The 26,040-nt window shown below is 40.0% G+C and overlaps 1 protein-coding gene and 1 pseudogene across 1 annotated transcript; one reads left to right on the plus strand and one right to left on the minus strand.

The window, feature by feature from the left end:
- Positions 1-3,039: 3,039 nt before the first annotated feature.
- LOC113913721 lies at positions 3,040-4,019 on the minus strand (annotated as a pseudogene).
- A 14,605-nt stretch (positions 4,020-18,624) lies between these two features.
- LOC113913720 (olfactory receptor 8A1) lies at positions 18,625-19,544 on the plus strand. The gene is given in 2 exon segments (XM_035722934.1): positions 18,625-18,925; positions 18,928-19,544. Coding segments are annotated over 2 exon segments (918 nt in total).
- Positions 19,545-26,040: the final 6,496 nt, after the last annotated feature.

Raw genomic sequence — 26,040 nt, forward strand, 5'->3', positions numbered from 1 at the left:
GACAGGAGTCCATTGAAATCCTAAAGGAGAACACAGGCAACAACCTCTTTGACCTCAGCCACAGCAACTTCTTCCTAGAAACATCGCCAAAGGCAAGGGAAGCAAGGGTAAAAATGAACTATTGGGACTTCATCAGTATAAAAAGGCTTTTGCACAGCGAAAGAAACAGTCAACAAAACCAAAAGACAACCAACAGAATGGGAGAAGATATTTGCAAATGACATATCAGATAAAGGGCTAGTATCCAAAATCTATAAAGAACTTATCAAACTCAACACCCAAAGAACAAATGATCCAATCAAGAAATGGGCAGAAGACATGAACAGACATTTTTCCAAAGACATCCAAACGGCCAACAGACACATGAAAAAGTGCTCAACATCACTCGACATCAGGGAAATCCAAATCAAAACCTCAATGAGATACCACCTCACACCAGTCAGAATGGCTGAAATTAACAAGTCAGGAAACGACAGATGTTGGCCGGGATGCAGAGAAAGGGGAACCCTCCTACACTGTTGGTGGGCATGCAAGCTGGTGCAGCCACTCTGGAAAACAGTATGGAGGTTCCTCAAAAAGTTGAAAATAGAGCTACCATACGACCCAGCAATTACACTATTGTGTATTTACCCCAAAGATACAAATGTAGTGATCCAAAGGGGTACATGCACCCTGATGTTTATAGCAGCAATGTCCACAATAGCCAAACTGTAGAAAGAGCCAAGATGTCCATCAACAGATGAATGGATAAAGAAGAAGTGGTATATATATATACAATGGAATACTATGCCGCCATCAAAAGGAATGAAATGTTGCGATTTGCAACGACGTGGATGGAACTGGAGGGTATTATGCTGAGCGAAATAAGTCAGTCAGAGAAAGACATGTATCATATGACCTCACTGATAGGAGGAATTCTTAATCTCGGGAAACAAACTGAGGGTTGCTGGAGTGGTGGGGGGTGGGAGGGATGGGGTGGCTGGGTGATAGACATTGGGGAGGGTATGTGCTATGGTGAGTGCTGTGAATTGTGTAAGACTGTTGAATCACAGACCTGTACCTCTGAAACAAATAATACATTATATGTTTAAAAAAAAAGAAGATAGCAGGAAGGGAAAAATGAAGGGGGGGAAATCGGAGGGGGAGATGAACCATGAGAGACTATGGACTCTGAGAAACAAACTGAGGGTTCTAGAAGGGAGGGGGGAGGAGTTAGCTTGGTGATGGGTATTAAAGAGGGCACGTACTGCATGGAGCACTGGGTGTTAAACAATTTATCATGGAACACTACATCAAAAACTAATGATGTAATGTATGGTGATTAACATAACATAATAAAAAAAAAAAGAAAAGAAAAAAAGTCCTAGAAGAGAACACAGGCAGTAACTTCTTTGACATCAGCCATAGCAACTTCTTTCTAAATATGTCTCCTAAGGCAAGGGAAACAAAAGCAAAAATAAATGACTGGGACCACCTCAAAATAAAAGGCTTTTGCACTGTGAAAGAAATAACCAGCAAAACTAAAAGGCAACCTACACAATAGAAGATATTTGCAAATGACATATCTGGTAAATGGTTAGTATCCAAAATATATAAAGAACTTATCAAATTCAACACCCAGAAAACAAATAATCCAATTTAAAAATGGGCAGAAGTCATGAACAGATATTTTCCAAAGAAGACATCCAGATGGCCAACAGACCCATGAAAGGATGCTCATCATCACATATTATCAGGGAAATGCAAATCAAAACTACAATGAGATATCACCTCACACCTGTCAGAATGGTTAAAATCAACAACACAAGGAACAACAGGTGTTAGCAAGGATGTGAAGAAAGCAGAACCCTCTTACGCTGTTGGTGGGAATGCAAACTGGTGCAGCCACTCTGGAAAACAGTATGGAGTTTCCTCAAAAAGTTAAAATAGAACTACCTTATGATCTAGCAACTGCACTACTGGGAATTTACCAAAAGAATACAACACTAATTCAAAGTGATACATGTACCCCATGTATGTTTATAGCAGCATTATTTACAATAACCAAGATGTGGAAGTAGCCCAGATGTCTACTGATTAATGAATAGATAAAGAAGATGTGATATATATATATATGGAATACTATTCAGTGGAATACTATTCAGCCACAAAAAAGAATGAAATCTTTCCATTTGCAATGACATGGGTGGAACTAGAGAGTATTATGCTAAGCAAGATAAGTCAGTCAGAGAAACATAAATACCATGTGATTTCACTCATATGTGGAATTTAAGAAACAAAATGAACAAGCAAAGGGAAAAAAACAAGAGAGAGAGACAAAGCAAGAAACAGACTCTTAACTGTAGAAAACAAACTGATGGTTACCAGAAGGACGTGTGGGGGGATGGGTGAAATAGGTGATGGGATTAAGGAGTGCACTTATTGTGATGAACACAGGGTGATGTATGGAACTGTTGATTCACTATATTGTACATCTGAAACTAGTATAACACTGTATGTTAACTAATTGGAATTAAAATAAAAACTTTAAAAAAGAAAAATACATAATATTAAAAAGTTATTTTTAAAAAGTTATTTATTGAGAAGTTACATTAAATTACTATAAACGGAATCAGATAGTAAAATGCTAAAATATCATACTTTCAAAATGAAATCTGCAAGAGCAGCAATAAATCAAGTAAATGTGGCAGAAAGGAAAACAATGTAGATTAGAATTCTCAAGGGTCTGGATTCTAGTCCCCCTTGTGGAACCAGTTAGGTGTAAGGCCCTGGAAAACATACATAATATTTCTAAGTTTCCAATGTTTATTAAATGAGGAGGTTAGATAAGATGGTTTATAAGCCCCATACAAGATTAAATGATTTGTGATTATAGAAAAAATGCATAAGACAGTCTTGGAATAGTCGAGGTAGGTCAAGGGACAAAGAAAATAGATATGCATTAAGCATTCATCCAAACATAAAGACTTAAAATTCTCTTTCTGTACAGAAGAGGAAAAAAAACTGGAACTTGGATCCCTCACTGAAAACACACACACACTAACAAAGCATTGTATCTCTTTCTCCACATACTACTTTCTCAAAAAATATTTTTCTTTCCAAGGTTTTCCTCAAGGTAACTTTGACATCCTTGTTCCTCAAACTATAGATCAGTGGGTTTAACATGGGCACCACAATGGTATAGAACAGAGAGGACACTTTCCCTTGGTTAAGGGGCAAAATGGAAGGTGGTTTGAGATACACGAAAGCCCCAGAACCAAAGAAAAGAGATACCACAATTATGTGAGAGCGGCACGTTACTGAAAGCTTTGGACCTGCCCTCAGTGGAGTGAATGTGGAGAATGCTGGAGAGAATCAGAGCATGAGATGAAGATGGTGACAATGGGCATTCCAATGTCAATGGCCACACGGACAAAGACCACCAGCTCGTGCACATAAGTGCTGTTGCAGGAGAGCTCAAGGAGAGGAAGGATGTCACACATGAAATGACTGACAAAATTGCCAGCGCAGAAAGTCAGACTTGCTATGCTTCCCATGTGGACCATGGCCCCTGAAAATCCCACCGCATAGACACCCAACAAAAGGAATAAACAGACCTGAGGAGACATGGTGACAGTGTACACCAGTGGTTTACAGATGGCAACATAGCGGTCATATGCCATTGCTGATGGGAGGAAGGACTCAGAAATGACGAAGAAGCAGAAGAAAAAGAGTTGCGTCATACACTCTGCATGCAAGATGATGTTCTTCTTTGAGACAAAACTCTTCAGCATTTTGGGGGTGATGGTAGTGGAGTAACAGAAATCTATCAAGGAGAGGTTGAAGAGGAAAAAGTACATGGGGGTGTGTAGGCGAGAATTCAACCCAATCAGGGTTATCAGTTCCAGGTTCCCCAGCAGAGTGACGATGTAGAAACCTAGAAACAGGGAGAAGAGAGGGATCTGGAGTCCTGGCTGGCCTATTAAGCCTGCGAGGATAAACTCTGTCACAGAAAAGTTCTTAGCTGCCATTTTCCTCTTGGGGATGGGTGGAGGAAGGGCAGTCTGGGGAAAAGAAAAGAGAACCAGTTAGAAAGAAACACCACCACTCTCTCAGTATTCATCCCCCACTTTGGAGAATGGAATCCACAGAGAGAGATTGGAACGTCAGTATGGTAGGCAGGTTTTTACTGTTTGCAATGGATCTATCTTACACCCCAAGTGACTTTAACTTCCAGAGAGAACAGTTAGAGTCTAAACTTTGCCTCCAGAGAGAAAGCAATAATTTATGCATATCCATATAGATGTCTTTTAGATATTTAAATTAGTCCATTTTCTGTCCTTCTCTCTCCTGCCTGTGCTTCCGTCACTGACACCTGAGCCTCTTCCCTGAAGAGGGTCCTGTGAGAAGACACTGTGACTTCTCAGAACCCCCACAACTGGGCCACTGCTGTCAACCAAGAAGGTGAGGCCACATTTTTCCAGTCTCCCCTAGATCAAGTGGTTTGATGATCATTTCTTAAAGCTAACACTTATTTAAGGTGTTCCTATGAGAGGCTATGTACTAAGAGCTATGTCACAATATTATTATCCCTACTTTGCACATGAAACAAAGGAGTTAGGTACCTAGCGCAAGTCCCCAAAATACTGAGGTGCAGCCTGAAGGTAAACTTTGGCAGTGTCTTAGATTTGCACTCATAACCACTAGGTTACCTGACTCACCAGGGTTAGGAACATACCTTCCTTTAGTTCAGATCTATAAAGCTATTCTCTACTGTTTCTTGACCACATTGTCCTGGTACCCAAAAATGACCATAATGAATGGAAAATGATAGGTGGAGCTAAGAACTCTCTCCTCTCAGTCTGGTCCAAAGGATCAGAACCTCTAGGTTATCCTTCAGGCCTTTCTGCACTGAAGAACATGATTTCCAATTGTTAATTTGCCCCAAAGCCCCTCTAGCTATAAGGAAAGAGACAGACCTCCTGACCAGAGGGTAACAGGAGACTAAGGAGTTTTATTAGGATTACAGATCTCAGTGGCCTGATAATTAAGACAGAGACTCCCTAAAAAGCATTTCATCAGAGATTACTTTCCCAAAGGAATAAGAAATGTTTGTTTATACCCTTGATATTGCTTTATTTGGCTCATAAAGACAATTACTTTAACAAATATCTATCCAGTACTATTAAAAGAAAAATCATTGTGAAAAAAATTATCATCATTACTATTTCTTGAATACATAGTAATGTACCTGACACAGAACCCTTCTACTGACTTCTGGCTGCCAAGATCCAAAACACTATATAAATATATCCTTATTAATTCCTCACAATAATAATACTCATTTTAAACATAAGTCGCTCACAGACAATTTGTTTCAGAGCCCACATGCGTAGGTCTCTCTGACTCCAGGCCCCTATTTTGTAACCACTAGACTAAGCTTCCTCCTGATGAAAGTTACTGAAAATCCATAAAGCTAGGGTCCTTGCCTTCTTGGATCTGGCAAACTCTTGTAAAGTAACAAATAAATATGCAATGACTTTAATAAAAAGAAGTGGCAAGAATAAGGAAAGATTAACACAAAGGGCTATCATAAATTAGGGTAGGACATTCAATAATCTATTCATATCCCAATTCATTCTAGGAATAATTGCACTACATCTAGCTCAAAAAAGAAGGTAGACTTCTCTGATCCCCTAACCCTCTCTTCCCATGGAGTATAAGTTTAATGGTACAATATCTCTCAGGTAAATGTTCCCAACCTCTGCCAAGAACAGCCTTTTTCTAAATTACTAACTGGTCAGAACTCCCTTTGACTGTCCCTGCCTTCCAACCACTTTTCTTGGAACACTATTCTCTACTGGCTTTCTAGCTTCTTGGTGCTCTCAAACTGAATCCTAGTGGATCAGATTCTCAGTGTAGGGACACATCCAACTTTGTTCTTCCTCTTCTGTTGCTTTTGTCTTTTTCTGTTTTTTTTCTCTTCACACCAGCTTCTGCCTTGACAAAAATGTCTATCCTATGACTTGATCTCTCAGAGCTATAGTTACTTTAATATCAAGCCCACACACTAACAGAATTTTAGACCTGAAAAGACTTGGGAAATTATCAAATCCAGTATTTCCCAAACCTGGCTGAGAACCACAATTACTTAGAGGGTTTATTAAAAAGAAATTCTGGGCTCCCCACCCAAACCTTCTGCATCAGAATTTGTATGGGTATGAGTACAGTAGCTGTATTTTTTTAATCTTCCCAAGTGATTACAATGTCATCAACTTATGGATCCACAGAACTAATATTTACCCCCATCTTACATACAAAGACACTAAGGAGATCCCGAGAAGTAAAGCCATCTGCCCAAGGTCACAGATCGAATTTAGGTCTGCAGGCTTCCAGTTTCTCCTAGTCCATAGGCCTATATGCCCTCCTGCTGAGCTGGAATACAAAATATCAGTGTTCATGGATGCCAGGACAACTGGAATCTGTGGGGCAAGGCATGGAGAGGAAAAAGCCAAAGAAAAGAACCCTCAGGCATGTGCATCGAGGACTCCTTTGAGTTCATAGCTGAATCCTAAATTTTGTCTGTGCATGGCAAGACTCCAGATGTCTAGAACACAACAGCTGTTTGGAGTCTAGGAACTGAATAGAGGTCAGAGAGGATGCACAGTATTGGGGCGCTGTTGGACTTCTGGCCTAGTGAGAGTGGAGAAGTTTTGATGAACAAACCAGACATTAAGATGAGACCCCTGAAATCCATACCCTAAGAGTGAGAACTAAGTCATCAGGCTAAGGGCAAAATGGAACTAGACCCATCATAACAAAGGTTAAATCCAGGTCTCAGCAGGATCAAGGTGATCTGCTAGTAAATTAACTGCATCCCAGAACAAAATGCAACAATCTGTAGAGAAGAATAATATAATCCACTGTCTCTATATTTACAATTCCAGCATCATAAAATAAAAAATTACTAGAAATACAAAGAAGCAAAAAAATATGACCCATTATCAAGATATAAAAATAGTCAGTAAAAGCAGATCCACATGTGACTTTAATGTTGCAATTAGTGGACAAAGACTTTAAAATAACTACTATAATTATTTATGGAAATTTAGACAAAAGAAATACTAAATTGACTAACAGATAGAAAATCCCAACAGATTTATAAAAACAATAAAAAAAGGAAAATTTCAAAAAAAACTTAAAACTGAAAATATTGGAAATAAAGAATTCATTAGGTTGGTTTAATAGCAGATTGGACACAACCAAAGAAAGGATATTGAAAGCAAAACAGATCAACAGAAATAATCCATACTAAAATACATATAGAAAAAATAATAATGAGGAATATAGGAACCAGAATCTTTAGAACAATGCTAAATGGTCCAACATATGTGTAATTAGAGTTTCAAAAGGTGAGTTGAGTGAGAATTGGGGGAAAGAAGATTTTTAAAAATAATAGATGAAATGATCATATCATTTTTATCCTTTCTCTTATTGATGTGATGTACTACCTTGCCTGATTTATTAATATTGAACCACCCCTTGCATCCCTGAAATAAATCCCATTTGATTGTGGTGAAGGATTTTTTTAAATGTATTGTTGGATTTGGTTGGCTAATATTTTGTTTAGAATTTTTGGATCCTTGTTCATCAGAGATACTGGCCTATAGTTCTTTTTTTTTGTAGTATATCTGTTTTGGTATCAGGTTAATGATGGCCTCATAGAATGAATTTGGAAGCTTTCCTTACTCTTCTACTTTTTGGAATAGTTTAAGAACAGGTATAAAATATTCTTTAAATGTCTGGTAGAATTCACTTGTGAAGCCATCTGGCCTTGGACTTTTATATATCGTAAGGTTTTTTTTTTAATTTCTGATTCAATATTTATTGCTAGTAATCAGTCTTCAAATTTTCTATTTCCTTCTGATTCCGTTTTGGATGGTTGTATATTTCCAGAAATTTATCCATTTCTTCTAGGTTGTCCAATTTGTTGGCATGTACTTTTTCATAATTACCTCTTATAATCTTTTATATGTCTGTGGTGTCAGTTGTTATTTCTTTTCCCTCATTTCTAATTTTATTTGAGTCCTTTTTCTTGCTGAGTATGGTTAAAGGTTTATCAATTTTGTTGATCTTTTCAAAGAACCTGCTCCTGTTTTCATTTATCTATTCTATTGTTTTTTTAGTCTCTATTTCATTTATGTCTACTCTAATCTTTATTAATTCCTCCCTTCTCCTGGTTTAGGGCTTTGTTTGTTCTTTTTCTAGCTCCTTTAGGTGTAAGTTGTGTTGTGTATTTGAGATTTTTCTTATTTCTTTAGTAGGCCTGAATTGCTATAAATGCCTCTCTTAAAACCACTTTTGCTACATCCCAAAGATTTTGGAATGTTGTGTTTTCATTTTTGTTTTTCTCCACATATTTTTTGATTTCCTCATTGGTTTCTTGGTTGACCCATTCAGTGGTATAGTGTTGTTTAGCCTTCATTTATTTTTGCTCTTTCCAGATTTTTTTCTTGTGATCAATTTCTAGTTTTATACCATTATGGTCAGAAAAGATATGTGATATGACTTCAATCTTTTTGAATTTATTGAGACTTGTTTTGTGCCCTAACACGTGATCTATCCTGAAGAATGTTCCATGTGTATTTGAAAAGAATGTGTATTCCACTGTTTAGGAGTAGAATGTTCTGTATAAATCTGTTAGGTCCATCTAGTCTCATATGTTATTTAAAGCCAATATTTCCTTTTTTATTTTCTACGGATGATATATCCATTGATGTAAATGGAGTGATAAAATCCCCTACTGTTACTGTATTACTTTAAAACAATTATTTTACATATTTTGTCTAGTTTTTTAATTGCTTCTGGTAAGATGGCAAGCCCAATGTAAGTTATTTGTCATGGCCAAAATCATAAATCATAACTATTTAACTTCACTTGGCTGGCCTTTCATGGAGTTCCAAAGCCTGGAAGGAAGAGAGAGGGAAAGACCAAGAGAAACAAAAGAATAAATTCATAAGAATATATTCCTGTAATATAGTAAACACTCATTCAATGTTAAGTACCAATATTCTTAATGCTTCATGTTCAAGAATACTTGCAGCATATTCAGAATACTAGAGGATGTATTTTTTATGAATGTTCCTATTGAGTATGTCATCTTTGACATATACCAAGATTATATTTTTCTGATAGGTATATTCAACAAATATATCCTACTTATGTAAATATTCTTCAAATGATTAATCTTCTTAATATAAATAATGAAATGGCATGGAGAAAATCTTGGAGGATTTGAGGGAGATTGGGTCATGGTTTTATAGTCTTCCTGGATACCCCCATTAAAAAAAAGCATAACTAAATAGCAAAGCATAATCCCATTAACAACGTCTATGACAAAAATAAGTGATATGCTATCCCCTTTACCTCCAAACACAAGCAGATGGGCATAAACCACCAAGAGCTTAAAATCTGCTTAGTATCAGCATCTGTGCAGGAAGAAACAGAAGGAAGCAACAGGACATCTGGCAAACCTGAAACTCCAAAACAACTAACCAGTATTCCAAGTAATCCTCAAAAGGCCAATTTGAAAATAGCACCTAAAACTGGAAGGGATTTTGCATTCTCCAATAGTGTGTGAATTTAAATTACTCCATACTAAGATCTGAAGGAACTACAGTTTTCACACTATGAACTCTCATCATAAAGCAACCAAAGCTCCTTACAAGAGTAGGAATAAAACCCAAACTAAACAGAACAGGGTAAATAGAGACAAAAGAAAGAAAAGGCCCAGATAAACATAGAAAGGGGACAGAGCCAGGAGATCTCAGACAGTAAAGTCATCATATTTCTTAACACCTCACAAAAGCGACAGAATAGGGAGTTCTATAGGTATGAAGTTAGAAAAAAAAACTAATTTGATATAAAAATGAATAGTAGAAAAGAATCAAAAAGAAATTCCATATAAAATTATAAGTAAAAAGAAAAATTTTCTGATAGAAAATGTGGAGCAAACCACAAAGACATATTGCATTAGTCTGCTTAGGATACCATAACAGAATACCACAGAATGGGTCACTTAAGCAACAGAAGTACATTTTCTCATAGTTCTGGAATTCAAGGTTCCTACATAGGTGATTTCTCGTGAGGACTCTTCCTGGTTTACAGATGACTGCCTTTCCAGTATTTCCTCACATGGGGGAGAGAGTGAGCTCTTCCTTGTCTTACGAATGGCACCAGCCCTATCAGATTAGGACACCCCCCCCTTATGTGGCCTTATGTAACCTTTATCACCTCCTTATATAGGTTCTGTCTCAGAATACAGTCACATTGATGGTTAAGGCTTCAACATATGAATTTGGGGGTTGGGGGAACACAACTCAGTCCATTGCCCATGACTACAAATAAATGAAAATGTTACAAGGTATGAAAGAACAACAAAAGTCAGAATTAGAAAAACTTACAAATTGGGCAACAGAACCCAAGAAATTATTAGAAATAAGAGAAAAAATAATTCAGAAATATGACTGAATTAGAAGTAGCAGAAGAGCTAATAAACACAACAGATAATACCTTAGGAGAAATAGAAGGTGAAAAGCGGGGTAAGAAATAAGAGAGAGAAAAGAAATGAAGAGGGTTTATGGGAAAGCAACAAATATAGACACCAGACAAAGAAAATCTACTCCACGTAGAGTAGGAGCTACAAAGGAGAAAACCAAAGCAAAGGGCAGAACAGATAATAAAGACTATAATTCATGGATCTTTTCCTAGTGCCAAAAAAATTTTTTTTGAAGTGACATATTGAAAAGAATCATCACACCTAAGAAAATTGCCCCAAAATAAGTATCAAAACATATCCCAGTGAAATTATTGGCCTTTTTAAATAAGAGATCCTTTGAGAACCATGTAGCCCGAAACTTCCTGGTTCTTTCTGAAAAGACCTAGAAACAATAACCAACCCAGAAGCAGTGAGCCTCTCTAATTACTGGTCTTGAAGTGACCAGTGATTATTAGGTGCTACAGTGAGCACCTAATTACTGGTCTTGAAATTCCATTTCACCACTAAAAGAAAGCATATTTCCTGGAGAAATGGTCGATTCCTGATCTGAAGAATGAAATGTATGAGATGAGCTCAGAACATCTTGTCATAACAGATAAAAATTAGTATTAGAGACTAGGAGCACTCTTGTCAAAGACTCAAGAGACAAACTGAAGAGAATTCCACAGGCCAAAGATAGAAAATTTGAGCAACAAAAGGATAATAATTGTAATGACACATAAAATGTGTTTAAAGTGATGAGAGTATAATGATTCTAAAGAAAAATAACTGGTCACCTTTGGAGGATAATAAGAAACCAAACCATTATTTTGAAAATCAGAATATGAAGGACATGTAGGTGTTTTTATCTGAACTGTGGGTGGATAATGAACCTATGCATGAGACAAAATTGCATTGAACTAAATGTACACACACACACACACACACACAAATGAGCACAAGTAAAATGGGGGAAATCTGAATGAAATCCACAGGTTGTAAATGGCAGCATGGGTGTGTGGTATTGTGATGTTGCAGTATAATGATGCAAAATGTTACCATTGAGGAAAACTGTATGAAGGGTACACAGGATCTCTCCACATTATTTCTTTCAACTGCACCTGACTCTGTAACTATCTCAAAATAAAAAGTCTAAAAATCTTCATTAGCGGGGTGCCTGGGTGGCTCGGTCATTTAAGCATCTGCCTTCCCTCAGGTCATAATCCCAGGGTCCAGGGTCTGCTTTTTCCTCCCCCTGCTTGTGTGCTCTCTCTCTCTCTCTCTCTCTCGGACAAATAAATAAATAAAATCTTAAAAAAATAAAAATCATTAGCAACATTTTCATGAGTAAGATATCACTGAATATAATCTCTAAAAGTAAATTTTCTTATGAACATTTTCCCTTTGTGAATAAGAATATGCATGAAGAGTTCTTATAATTCTACCTCTTATGTCCTCTTACATCCCTCAACCTCCCACCATTCCACAGTGGCCATCTACAGGTACAGGGTGACAAGTTCGGTGTTCCTTATAAACTTAACATCCCTCTGCTGAAGTTCTGGTTTGTTTTAGTAAAGTATTTTCATTTGTTTCAGAAACATTTAAAATAAACAGTTTCAGCCTAATTGATTATGCCTATGGAAGAATAACATTGAGTAGTAGCCATAATAGTAGTAACTGATGATGTGGATCTTAATAACAAGTGGTGGCAGTAGTGAGGATGACGGGGTTGTTGGCTATCAGATATTTGAAGGCTGGCATAAGACTCTTAAGTTTCCCAAGCTGAAGATGACTCCAAATAAAAGGAAAACTAACACACCTGGGAGACAAACCATGCTTCACAGCAAAGGCGTGCACCAAGACTAATTGCTCCTTCAGCAAAGACTCCGGGCCCCGAAGTGACTGCATCCCAGGAGGTTCTGCCTGTGTGCTATATAAACAGACCCCCAGTCTCCCAGGCTCAGTGACCTCATTTTTCATAACCGTGCTGGCCCCTCAGAATACATTTAGGACTAAATACAAATCTGTATGGTTCTCTCCTTTCTTGCTGTTTATTTCCTGACAACTGGAATCAAGGCATCCCATAAAATTTCCAAGAGACCGTGTTGTTTTTTTCTCACCACAGGTATTCAGTTATGGATTTAAAGCAATTGTATGAGAAAAATATTTCTTCCATGAACTCCTATTTCTAGTGCAGTCTTTATTTCTAACATTTGTCTACCTTCATCTCTAAGTGTCTTTTCTTTGTGTGCTGCGTTCTCATCATCAGCAATCCCAAGCTTCTGATGGTCTGGTAAAGCTAGAGGTAATCATTGTAGTAACTGATATCAAATACACAGATCATGTTTGCCTATTTTATACCATTAGATGATTATAGAAGTAAAAAATTAACTTATTGCTGTCTAGGATTTTCGCCATCTGCACCACACTGAGTGGTGTTTACCCTACACTGCTTTGTAAAGCAATTTGATTTCTGGTAATGGTATATTCAAAGTGGATTTTCTATGTTTCTTATTGCTTTAAGAGGTGAAAATTGGGTACAGGGGATATGTAAGATATTTTAACCTATTGTTATCCAGAAGAAATTTGTTTTCTCCTCTAATAAATGGGAAAAAGTTAGCTACTTCTGAGACGAGTTATTGTGAAGTTAAATGCCATACCACCAATAACTTAACATATGAAGTTTACAATGCAATGCAGATTTTCTTGTCTTCACACCACATCCTAAGGATTTAAAAACTGTTATATCTAAGAAAAGGAAATACAGTTAGTGCCAGAGTTATTATTATAGGAATCAAATGAGACAATGTATTATAAAGTACTTTTTAAAAGAGGTTACAAAATGTTTTTTTAAAAAATGCACATACATTTATACACATGTAAATATATATATATGTATATATATATAAAATCTAGAAATATAGTCACTGCCGCTATTAGTTTCCAGATTGTGGGGAAATGGTGTTTTTACTTTTGCTCATTTGTATTTTTTTTAAAGATTCATTTATTTTAGGGGGAGGGGCAGAAGGAGAGAGAGAGAGATCGAGAATCCCAAGCAGACTCCACGCTCAGCAGGGAGCCCGACATGGGGCTCGATCCCACGCCTCCGGGATCATGACCTGAGCCAAAGGCAAAGGCTTAACCAACGGAGCCACCCAGGCATCCCTGCCTTTGTAATTTCTTAAATGCCCCTGAAATTCGCAATGAAATCCATCCTGCATCTCCAAAAATTCAATAAATTAAGTTTACTAAATAATAATAAAGTGCTACCCAAAGATAAGCTACAGCAAAACAATACAGTTTAATGGAAACAAAACAGATGATAGAAGTCCTGGGTTATAGCCTAGGTCTGCCTCTACTAACCATATGATTTGGGGTAATGTTTAGAGTTCCAATTTACTAGAGGATGAAAAAAAAATAATGTAATATTCCTCCTTTCTCATCGCTGTGCACAAGCTAAGACATCGAGCGTAAAGCACTTTGAACCACCACATCGCTTCGAACTGTAGGTGTGCGGATATGCAAGGCTGCATACTTGGGTGTGCAGAAATGAGCTCAGAGATCAGGTGAGAAGGGTTTGAGTTCTAAGTCACTGATCATTAGTATGCTTCAAGCAAGTCACTGAGGATCTGGCACTTCTGTTTTCTTAATAGGAAAATGGAAATAAAAATCCTAGTCAGAACACATTTCTCCTCATACCCAAAATTTTAGGAGTTAGAGATTGACCTTTGAGGGCATTATACAAAAGTTAGTAATTATATGCGGAAGCAATAAAAAGAGTGAGAACTTAAGGTTTTTAGCCTAAGCACTATATCTTAGAGATGGGATGTCTGTAATTATCAGGTCCAGCAAGGATGATCCATGCTTCTTAGGGACATGTTGACAATTTGAGTACCTTGTCATTAGGGAGATCGTGGAGCCCGGCTTCATGTTACAATCTGAAAATCATCATCATAACAATAATGGCCTTTGGGCACTTACTCTGTACTATATTATGTGCCAGTGCCCACGCTGCACCACAGATCAATTAAATCTGAACCTCTATGGGTGGAGCCCAGGCATCAATACTTACAAATGCTCCGGGTGATTACAGTATACAGTCAATGTTGAGAACCACTGTCTTAAAGCCTCAAGTCCAATGAAAAACTAAGAACAAATTCCAGACACCTAATGACAACTCACTTTTATGGGAACTGAGTGCTTGAAAAACAATTTCTAAATATGCATTATCCCATGTTATTTTTACAACCACCTTTGAAATTGATATTACTGATTTCTGTTTTTAATTTAAATTCAATTAGCCAACATATAGTACATCATTAGTTTCAGATATAGTGTTCATCACATCACATGCCCTCCTTAATGCTCACCACCCAATTACCCCATTCCCCCCCCCACCTCCCCTCCAGCAACCCTGTTTGTTTCCTATAGTTAAGAGTCTCTCATGGTTTGTCTCCCTCTCTGATGGCTTCCCATCCAGTTTTCCCTCCCTTCCCCTATAATCCTCTGCACTGTTCCTCACAGTCCACATATGAGTGAAAAAACTACATGATAGTTGTTTTTCTCTGACTGACTTATTTCACTCAGCATAATACCCTCCAGTTCCATCCACATTGATGTAAATGTTAAGTATTCATCCTTTCTGACGGCTGAGTAATATTCCATTGTGTGTGTGTGTGTGTGTGTGTGTGTGTGTGTGTGTGTGTGTGTACCACATCTTCTTTATCCATTCACCTGTCAATGGATATCTCAGCTCTTTCCATGGTTTTCTATTCTGGACATTGCTGCTATAAACAGTGGGGTGTAGGTGACCCTTCAGATTACTACATTTGTATCTTTGGGGTAAATACCTAGTAGTGCAATTGGTGGGTTGTAGGGTAGCTCTATTTTTAACGTCTTGAGGAACATCCATACTGTTTTCCAAAGTGGCTGTACCAGCTTGCATGCCCACCAACAGTGTAAGAAAGTTCCCCTTTCTCCACATCCTCTCCAACACTTGGTGTTTCCTGTCTTGTTAATTTTATCCATTCTGACTGGTGTGAGGTGATATCTCGTTGTGGTTTTGATTTGTATTTCCCTGATGCCGAGAGATGTTGAGCACTTTTTCATGTGTCTGTTGGCCATTTGGATGTCTTCTCCGAAGAAATGTCTGTTCATCTCTTCTGCCCATTTCTTGACTGGATTATTTGTTCTTTGGGTGTTGAGTTTGATAAGTTCTTTATAGATCTTGGATACTAGCCCTTTATCTGATATGTCATTTGCAAATATCTTCTCCCATTCCATAGGTTGCCTTTTAGTTTTGTGGACTGTTTCCTTTGCTGTGCAAAAGCTTTTTATACTGATGAAGTTCCAAAAGTTCATTTTTGCTTTTGTTTCCCTTGCCTTTGGAGACGTGTCTTGCAAGAAGCTGCTGCAGCCAAGGTTAAAGTGGTGTTCTACTCAAGGATTTCAATGGACTCCTGTCTCACATTTAGGTCTTTCATCCATTTTGAGTTTATCTTTGTGTCTGGTGTAAGAAAATGGTCTAGTTTCATTCTTTTACATGTGGCTGTCCAATTTTCCCAGCACCATTTGCTGAAGAGACTGTCCTTTTTCCATTAGATATTCTTACCTGCTTTGTCGAAGAATAGTTGACTATTGAGTTCTGGGTTTTCTATTGTTTTCTATTTATCTGTGTCTGTTTTTGTGCCAGTACCATACTGTCTTTATGATTACAGCTTTGTAATGTAGCTTGAAGTCCAGCATTGTGATGCCACCAGCTTTGGTTTTCTTTTTCAACATCCCTCTGTCTATTCGGGGTCTTTTCTGGTTCCATACAAGTTTTAGGATTATTTGTTCCAGCTCTGTGAAGAATGTCGATGGTATTTTGAAAGGGATTGCATTGAATGTATAGATTGCTCTGGGTAGCATAGACATTTTAACAATATTTATTCTTCCAGTCCATGAGCATGGAATGTTTTTTCCATTTCTTCGTGTCTTCCTCAATATCTTAGTAAATGTTCTGTTGTTTTTAGAGTACAGATCCTTTACCTCTTTGGTTAGGTTTATTCCTAGGTAGCTTATGGTTTTTGGTGCTATTGTAAATGGAATTGATTCCTTAATTTCCATTTCTTCTGTCTCATTGTCAGTGTGTAGAAATGCCACTGATTTCTGTGCATTGATTTTATATCCTTCCACTTTGCTGAATTCCTGTATGAGTTCTAGCAGTTTTGGGGTGGAGTCTTTTGGGTTTTCCACAGAGAGTATCATATCATCCGTGAGGAGTGAGAGTTTAACTTCTTCTTTGCCTACTCAGATGCCTTTTATTTCTTTTTGTTGTCTGATTGCTGTGGCTAGGACTTCTAGTACTGTGTTGAACAACAGTGGTGAGAGTGGGCATCCCTGTCGTGTTTCTGACCTCAGGAGAAAAGCTCTCAGTTTTTCCCCATTGTGAATGATATTCACTGTGGGCTTTTCATAGATGGCTTTTATGATATTGAGATATGTTCTCTCTATCCCTATAGTATGGAGAGTTTTAATGAAGAAAGGATGCTGTATTTAGTCAAATGCTTTTTCTGTATCTATTGAGAGGATCATATGGTTCTAGTCTTTTCTTTTATTAATGTAGCGTATCACATTGATTGATTTGTGGATGTCGAACCACCCTTGCAGCCCAGGAATACATCCCACTTGGTCGTGGTGAATAATCCTTTTAATGTACCATTGAATCCTATTGGCTAGTATCTTGGTGAGAATTTTGGCATCCGTGTTCATCAGGGCTATTGGTCTGTAATTCTCCTTTTGGGGTGTTGTCTGGGGTCTTTGTCTGGTTTTGGGATCAAGGTAATGCTGGCCTCATAGAACGAGTTTGGAAATTTTCCTTCCATTTCTATTTTTTTGAAACAGCTTCAGAAGAATAGGTATTAATTCTTCTTTAAATGCTTGGTAGATTTCCCCTGGGAAGCCATCCGGCCCTGGACTGATTTCTTTGTCAACAAAAAACATCTTGGAATGCAAGGACTCCTCCGAGGCAAGGAAAAGATTCATTGCCCTGCAGTTTGCAAACCAAGGACACATGGCCTAGGGCTACAAACCAAAGTAGCTCTGTCAGGGAAGTTCAGGCTCGGGGTTTAAACAGGCAAATGTCTAGGGCAGTCTCTGTGCCCATCATGGACGTTGGTCAGACTCAGGTCCCAAGCTGCAAGTTTCAGGAGCAAGGCGGCAAGCAGGACATAAAGCTCGCTATTTCCCGGTAACAGTTTCAGGACAGCGCAGCCGCTGAAGAGCAGGATAGGATGCGTTGCAAAGGGTTTTTTTCGAAAATGTTGCTGAATTTTGTGCAAGCCTGTCATCTCAGGCTGTGCTGACTGGTTTTGTTCCCTGTGGTCATTCGGCCTGACTAAAATTTTAGTGTTTCTCCCTTGACATGAGGGCACCCATCTTGCCTGTTAGCCATTACTGTCTAATTATTGAGGCTTTTTGTTCTCATCTTCATCTTTCAGATACAGACATTGACTTGTCACTCAGTGATACAGTTGTAACTACCATATTATCCTGACACTGTGGTTTTGAGATGGGTATTTGTGCATTCACACTCAGAGACTGGGAATTGCACGGATGACAGGGAAATTTTATTTCTGAAGCAAAATACATCTCCAAGTACAAAATATGAAATATGCTGCTTGTTACCTATAGGATAGAGGTTCTCAAACCTGAGCATGCATCAGCATCACAGGAGAGAGTGTTAAACCCAGATTGTTGGCCCCACCCGCAGGGGTTTCTGATTTGGTGGGTCCTGGGTGAGGCCTGAGAGTTTGTATCTCTAACATGATGCTAACGCTGCTGGTCCAGGGAACACACTTTAAGAACCATTGCTGTAGGTTATCTGAGAAACATAAAAGTGGTAAAAGTCCCAGATCTTGCCCCCTTTTTCTTCTCATCCTCATGATCTTTGAAACACCCAGAGGCTGGTCTTTCACCCTGCAAACAGCAAGATGAGGGGAGGATTCATCAGGAAAGAGCCCAGGATCACCCAGCTGACCCCAAGTGCTCAAAACTAGCTTCATTCAAAAGTCCAAGGTGCAGCCTTTCATGGGCTCTTCTCTCCCATCCCAACCAAACACAGGAGAATGGCTGCAGAAAATCACTCTACAGTGACCGAGTTCATTCTCAGGGGATTGACAAATCAGCCAGAGCTCCAGCTCCCCCTTTTCTTCCTCTTCCTTGAGATCTACTTGGTCACCATGATAGGGAACCTGGGCATGCTCACACTGATTTGTCTGAATCCTCAGCTTCACACCCCCATGTGCTACTTCCTCAGCAATCTGTCACTTGTGGATCTCTGCTACTCCTCTGTCATTACCCGGAAAATGTTGGTGAACTTCGTGTCAGAGAAGAACACCGTCCCCTACGTAGGGTGCATGTCACAGCTCTCCTTGTGTTTGTCATTGCCGAGTGTTACATGCTGACAGTGATGGCCTATGACCACTATGTCGCCATCTGCAGCCCTTTGCTCTACAATGTCATCATGTGTCATCAAGTCTGCTCCCTGCTGGTGGCTGTGGTCTATGCCATGGGGCTCATTGGCTCAACAATAGAGACTGGCCTCATGTTAAAACTGTCCTATTGTGAACTCTTCATCAGTCATTACTTCTGTGACATCCTCCTCATGGAACTTTCCTGCTCTAGCACCTATGATATTGAGATGACAGTCTTCTTTTTGGCTGGATTCAACATCATAGTCACCAGTTTAACAGTCCTTGTTTCCTACGTCTTCATCCTCTCCAGCATCCTCCGCATCAGCTCCACAGAGGGCAGGTCCAAAGCCTTCAGCACCTGTAGCTCCCACCTTGCAGCTGTGGGGATGTTCTATGGATCTACTGCATTCATGTACTTAAAACCGTCCACAGCCAGTTCCCTGGCCCAGGAGAACGTGGCCTCCGTGTTCTATACCACAGTGATCCCCATGCTGAACCCCCTGATCTACAGCTTGAGGAATAAGGAGGTAAAGGCCACCATGCAGAAAACACTGAGGAGAAAAGCGTTTTGAGGTAAATGTTATTTGTTCTCAATTTTAAAATTAAGTTGCTTTAATACCAGAGGGAAGCCCCCTGAATGCTTATCCAAGTGTGATGGGAAATAGGCGCTTGACTACATGGTTGCCTCCCCTTCTTCTCTCTTCCTTCCCTCCCTCTCTGGACTCTCATTTCTGTTTGAAATCAAATTATTTCAAGTTCATGTTTTCTTTCACTTGAGATCCAGTTTCTCTGTCCTGAACCCTTTGGTAAACATTTACTACCTTAACTGTAATTTAACATAAATTTTAAACTTTCAGCACTGAGTTTGAAAGTCATCCATTGTTTTATTGCCTTCCCTATAGAAAATATTACTCAACCCAATTCTTTTTTTTTTTTTTTTTTTTTTGTGCCAGGGAGTACACAGGCAAGGAGAGGTGAGTGTGAAAGCCACCAAGAAGTGAGACACAGATTCTTGTTCATCCAGACCTCTTCTGTCTTCACTCCTCTCTACTTGTTCTTGCCCAAGAACCTCTACATGATCCCTTTATGTAATTTCGTAGTAACAATAAAAATTGTAAGAGCGGGCGCCTGGGTGGCTCAGTTGGTTAAGCAACTGCCTTCGGCTCAGGTCATGATCCTGGAGTCCTGGGATCGAGTCCCGCATCGGGCTCCCCGCTCAGCGGGGAGTCTGCTTCTCCCTCAGACCCTCTCCCCTCTCATGCTCTCTCTCTATCTCATTCTCTCTCTCAAATAAATAAATAAAATCTTTAAAAAAAAAATTGTAAGAGCCAGTCACATATTTTGAGATGCTTACTCTGAGCCATGCAACTCCCCTAAATGCTTTATATGCATTATTTCAATGATGCCTCACAATACGTAGGTACTGTTGTTATCCCCATCTCACAGATACGCAAACTTGGTTCAGTAACTTGCCAAGGTCACGTAGCTGGCAAACAAACAACACTGGGATCCAAATCGAACTCAGAGCCCACAGTCAGCTCTCCCACACTATCCCCTCCCCTATAGGCCAACACTCCTTTTGAACAGCCTCTTAAGCTTGACCTAATTATACTTTTCCAGTTTTAGATACCTCCAAAAAACTAATTCGTCAGATCCCCACCTTTTATCACCTGCCTTAGCCTCTTTCCCTTTGTAGACAACTTCTTCAAGATGACTAAGGAAAGATTACACCAGAGTGACCAACTTGGCCCTGTTTGATGGGCCCTTTCCCAGCATTAGCACTGAAAGCCCTCCATCTCGGGAAATCTCTCAGTCCCAGACAAAGCGGGATGATGGGTCACCCTAGATTACAAAGGGTGTAAAGCCTCTTGCTGCAAAACCTTTTGTCCTGCTTAAATAATTGATAGATCTACTGTCAGCCTCTCAGTAAATCCAGTGGCCATGGGACAAATTTCCCCCTGCTCCCCTTGCTTATAATGCTATCAAGGATAAAAGGGTTTTAGACTCAGTGGCCTGACATATAGGGCAAAGGATTTATGGACATCCTCTTGTCATTTATAGCTGCTTTTGGTATGCTTTTGTATCAGGCTGTGGTTTATTATGGGAAACAGAAATAACTAGTCTTCTCAAGCAGAAAGGAATCTAATACAGGAAACTAGTTGCTTACAGATTTTTTGAATGACTGGAGGAGGGAGGTGGCCCCCAGGGTGACTTCACAGTAGACATGACCTAGGGGTCCTACTGCCCCTGTCCCTGCTGCCCCCATGAAAATTGCCTCTCACACTCACGAAGAGCAGAACCTAGGATGCGCATCACCTGGACACCTGTCAGAAATGCAAATTTTCAGGCCCTCTGTAGGCTCCAGGCCTATAAAATTAGTCACAATCTTGTGCTTTAATAAACCCTCAGGTGATTCTGAGACAAAATGAAGTATGGGAACCCCCTCCTACCACCTTTCCAAGGACAATTAATTCACATCCCAGCGCTCCAGCTACCAGAGCATCTGGGTATGTAATTTTAAGTTTTTAACCTGACCAGAAGGAGAGTAGAATGGGTATTGAAAGAGCCATTCACAAGTGGCTACCCATTTTTTCCTGACCTTTCTCCTGAGATCAGATCACTACCACTATAGAGGCCCGCTGGTTAGAAAAAGAACATAGGAAAATACTTGTTCGCTGAAGGTGAGAACATAAAGCCAAATAAATTGGTGAATTTCATTATATCAAAAATTAGGACATTTGTTCAGCAAAGGACACAGGGGATGGAGTTAATAGAAATAGAATGGAACGATATCTAACTAGCCTATATTAGAAACACGGGCAAACCAACAAGAAGAAAAACATCAACAGAAAAAACGGGCAAGGTATATACAACAAACACTTTACATGACAAAACCTGAAGTGCCACCAAGCATGTGAAAGAGATGCTTAAACTAATTACTAATCAGAGCAGTGCAAATTAAAACAATGAGCTCTCTCTTTACACCCACCACTGGGTACATAAAAGGACAGGGTGCGGCAGAGACTTGGCAGCAGTTAGAAGCAGAGGATTAGCTACGGGCAATAGAGCCTAGAGCTCGAGGGCTGTGCGAGATCTACAACACATTGCTTATGTATATAAAATTACATGCACACAAACCAGAAAAAAGAAAAAACACATTTAGAGAGAAAAAATAACATAAAATATACATTAAGTAGGTTAGAATGGTTACCCAGAGAGATAAGACGCATGGAAGTAGGGAGTGGGGAAAAGAGAAACAGAAATAAAAGTTCCTTTTTCTAGACTCACCCGCCCCCCCAGAGGCATACCAATCAACACACCCCAAGAGCCCTGGCTCAGAACTGGCCACTGAACTGCTGAATGGGGAGACAGGCAGGCCCACCCTCAATATCTGTGAGGCCTGGAGAAAGCTTCTCTAAATATTTGGAAGTTAAAAATCAAGCTAACAAAATGTTAAATATTTTCTTCTTCCTACCTTGACAAATATACCTTCATAACAAGCTAAAATGCCAGGTTCAAATTTAGAAATCTCAGAATGCTAAGAGTTCTGCACCAGAATGTGATATTAAAGGAAGACTGTGCCTGGTCTTCAGCCCCCTGCCCACAGCCACAGCATGCTCTCTCCATGTTCCACCACCAGATCTGGCCCCCTCCACAAGGGGCCTCATGCAGACACATTTACGGATATCCTCGCATCCAAACTCCATCCATATCCCCCTGTACGCAGCCATCCCCTGGTCATCCCTTTGGTCTCGGGGTGAACAACCAGCTGTGTGACCTACTTGTAGGGGATGGACCTTAGGAAGAGCGTTATAAGCAGGCCAAGGGTATGTGAGCAGGGAATTCTGGTATCCCAACATTGAAAGCAAGTCCAAAATGAAGTACAGAGGTTCTGGCTGAGCATGTCCCCTTAGATCTGTTCATCCTGTGGGGAGGGGCACAGCCAGAGAAGGGCCGAGGACAGAACACCTCTCACCAAGTCTAAGAAGGCTGTTACGGAGGCCAGGTGACCTTTGCCCATGTGTCTGCCCATAGCTGCTTCTCTCCCTGACTGGCTAGTCCTACAGTGGAGATGTTTGTCCTTCATATTACACTTTACAAAGCATCTTTTTTTTTTAGAGTGAATTCAAATTTATAGGCAGAAGACTATTCTTTATGAGAAAGCATATTAAGTTTTAGATAACTTTAATTTCAGCTTTCTCAGGGGTTTTTTCTACTTGTTATGGGTGTGGCATAGAGTTTTCTTAAAAAGAGAGGAAAGCTATGTGAGTACATAAGCTCTTTTCTCATTTTTCATACCATTAGAGATAGAGTGTGTACACAAGGAACATCCTCTCTCATGTGTCCTCTGAGAAGTACACTCAGCCTAAACTTCAAAGGGTCTCTTTCTTTTTTTTTCTGCCTGCAGTTAACAATATGGTATTGTATATTTAAAAATTTGCTAAGATTGTAAATCTTATGTTCTTGTCCCCCCAAAAATTTTTTAAATAGGAGACAGAAGGAAACCTTTGGAGGCGATGCATATGTTCATGGCATTGAGTGTGGTGATGGTTTTCACGGATGTATACTTCTCTACAAGCTCATCAAGTTGTATACATTCAATACGTACAGCATTTTGTATGTCAGTCACACCTCAATAAAGTGTTTTTCTTTTAAATGGCATCTTAACGCTCAACAGCAATCAATACTTACCATCTTGTGAGATCACCTTATATAATGTTTACAAATAAGAAAAATAGGGAGCGCCTGGGTGGCTCAGTCGGTTGGGGCTCCAACTCTTGATTTTGGCTCAGGTCATGATCTCGGGGTCATGAGGTAATGGGATCGAGCCGCATTGCACTCTGTACTCAGTGGGAAGTCTGCTTCTCTCCCTCTCCTTCTGCCCCTCCCCCAACTCACACGCACATGTGCTCTCTCTCTTTCAAATAAATAAATAAATAAAGCTTAAAAAAATAAGAAAAATAGGGCTAAGTGAGTTATCCGAAGTGTGGAAAAAACAAAGACCACCAAATGAGAACAAGCAAAGGCTATTTATTCAGAGCTTGCCATAACAGGGAGCCAGCCACTATTGCTGGCCTTTGGTAGAGAAACTCATAAGTAGGCCAGGGAGTGAGAAAAAGGGGAAAGGCTTCAGTGGTGCTCTAATTGGAGGATGTTGGCATGGGGAAGCTGGAGGCAGGCTAACTAGAGCCGGGGCTCCCTCTGGGATTGGTTGGGGGAACATACTTGGCTTTCTCTGGTCCGGAGTTGGAACAGAAGGCAGAAATCAGCAAAGCTGGCAGTCAACAACTGAATCCTGACGACTCTGGGCTAATTATTGCAGAGGCTGTGGTTTGGCTTCACAGGCTGGTTGCTGCAGAGGTTGTGGGGAAGAATTCTATTTTTACACAAGGTCTGGCCATTATGCGTTTGTGTATTCAGATCCTCAAAAGTTACACAGCAAAAAACTGATAACTATGGTCCCTGGTCTTTTGACTGCAGCTATCAAAGTTCATGCTTTTTGTGCTTCTGTATCCTGCTATGCATTCCAGAGCTTTACAGAAGGCTCTCATGTAGTTGAAACAGCTCGGGAAAAGTCCAGGGCAAGGGTGTGGAAAGGATAGTCTTTAGCATCAAATGCTTAATCTCAGGAAACAAACTGAGGGTTGCTGGAGTGGTGGGGGGTGGGAGGGATGGGGTGGCTGGGTGACGGACATTGGGGAGGGTATGTGCTATGGTGAGCACTGTGAATTGTGCAAGACTGTTGAATCACAGACTTGTACCTCTGAAACAAATAATACATTATATGTTAAAAAAAACAACAAAAAAGAAGAAGATAGCAGGAAGGGAAAAATGAAGGGGAGGAAATCAGAGAGGGAGACGAACCATGAGAGACGATGGACTCTGAAAAACAAACTGAGGGTTCTAGAGGGGAGGGGGGTGGGGGGATGGGTTAGCCTGGTGATGGGTATTAACAAGGGCAGGTTCTGCATGGAGCACTGGGTGTTATATGCAAATAATGAATCATGGAACACTACATCAAAAAAAAAAAAAAATGCACAGCAGTTTTGGAATAGGAACAACAGTCCAGAGTTAAAACCTTCATTAGGAAAAAGAAGAAAATGCAGTTGTAATAATCCCAAGCAGAGTCTTGGGGTTCCATTCTCATTCAGAACCGCAAAGTAAGAACCTTCAACACATTTAAGCAAACTCCGCTCAGACCCCACACCAATTATGGAGGGTCGCTGGCCCATAGCCTCCCTTTCCCTATCACCACACTGAAAATTCCTTTGTGAGGGTTTAGCACAAAGCAGTGGAGCTTCACCAGCTCAGGGGCAGCTCAGGGTAAGCAGTCTGGCACCAGGCCCAGCTGAAGTCGGATCCTCTTCCAGCAAAGACTCTCTCAAGGCCAAGCCTCCCTCTAATTACCCAAGGCCTGGACAGTTAGAGAAGCATCTCCTGCTCCTAGCGCACACACCTGCTCAGAGCCACCTGCTGAAGCTGTTCTGTCCTCACCCTGCCTGTCCTGGGGTCCCTCCTACTGTCTCTGCCTCCCCACCCTTGCGCATCCCTACCCCAGGGCTCAGCAGTATCTTGGGGCTTGTACACACAGCAGCAGGGCACTTGCACTCTGAAGCCCTGGTGGCCAACGGGGAATCACGGTCATAGCCTTGGGCTTCCTCCTGCCACTCATGTTGCTGGCCCAGGAGTTCCCCTCCAGTATGTTGCTGCCACTACATAATGCAGTGGGAGTCTCCACCACCTCATTTCCTGTCTTTGCACGGAATTTAGAGTAAGGCAACTCCAAGTGTGAAGCATACGTTGACCAAGTTTCATTACTTGGGGCTGGACTGAAAGCAATGAAGGAAGCAGATGAAGCAAGCGCTTAGACACCAGTAAATCAGGACACCAGAAAGATTTTAGAAAATATCTCTACAATCTCCCAGTCAAAAAAAAAGCCAGAAACTAATTTCAGAATAGAGGTAATTTTTGCTTCATTTCAAATGTTAAAATTATATTTTGAATTTCATGTGGCTGAGGGAGAGTGGGCACTATGATTGTTTCATGGCCTGAGACCCCAGTGTAATT

Source organism: Zalophus californianus, chromosome 11, assembly GCF_009762305.2.
Source record: "Zalophus californianus isolate mZalCal1 chromosome 11, mZalCal1.pri.v2, whole genome shotgun sequence".
Classification (NCBI taxonomy): Eukaryota; Metazoa; Chordata; class Mammalia; order Carnivora; family Otariidae; genus Zalophus; species Zalophus californianus.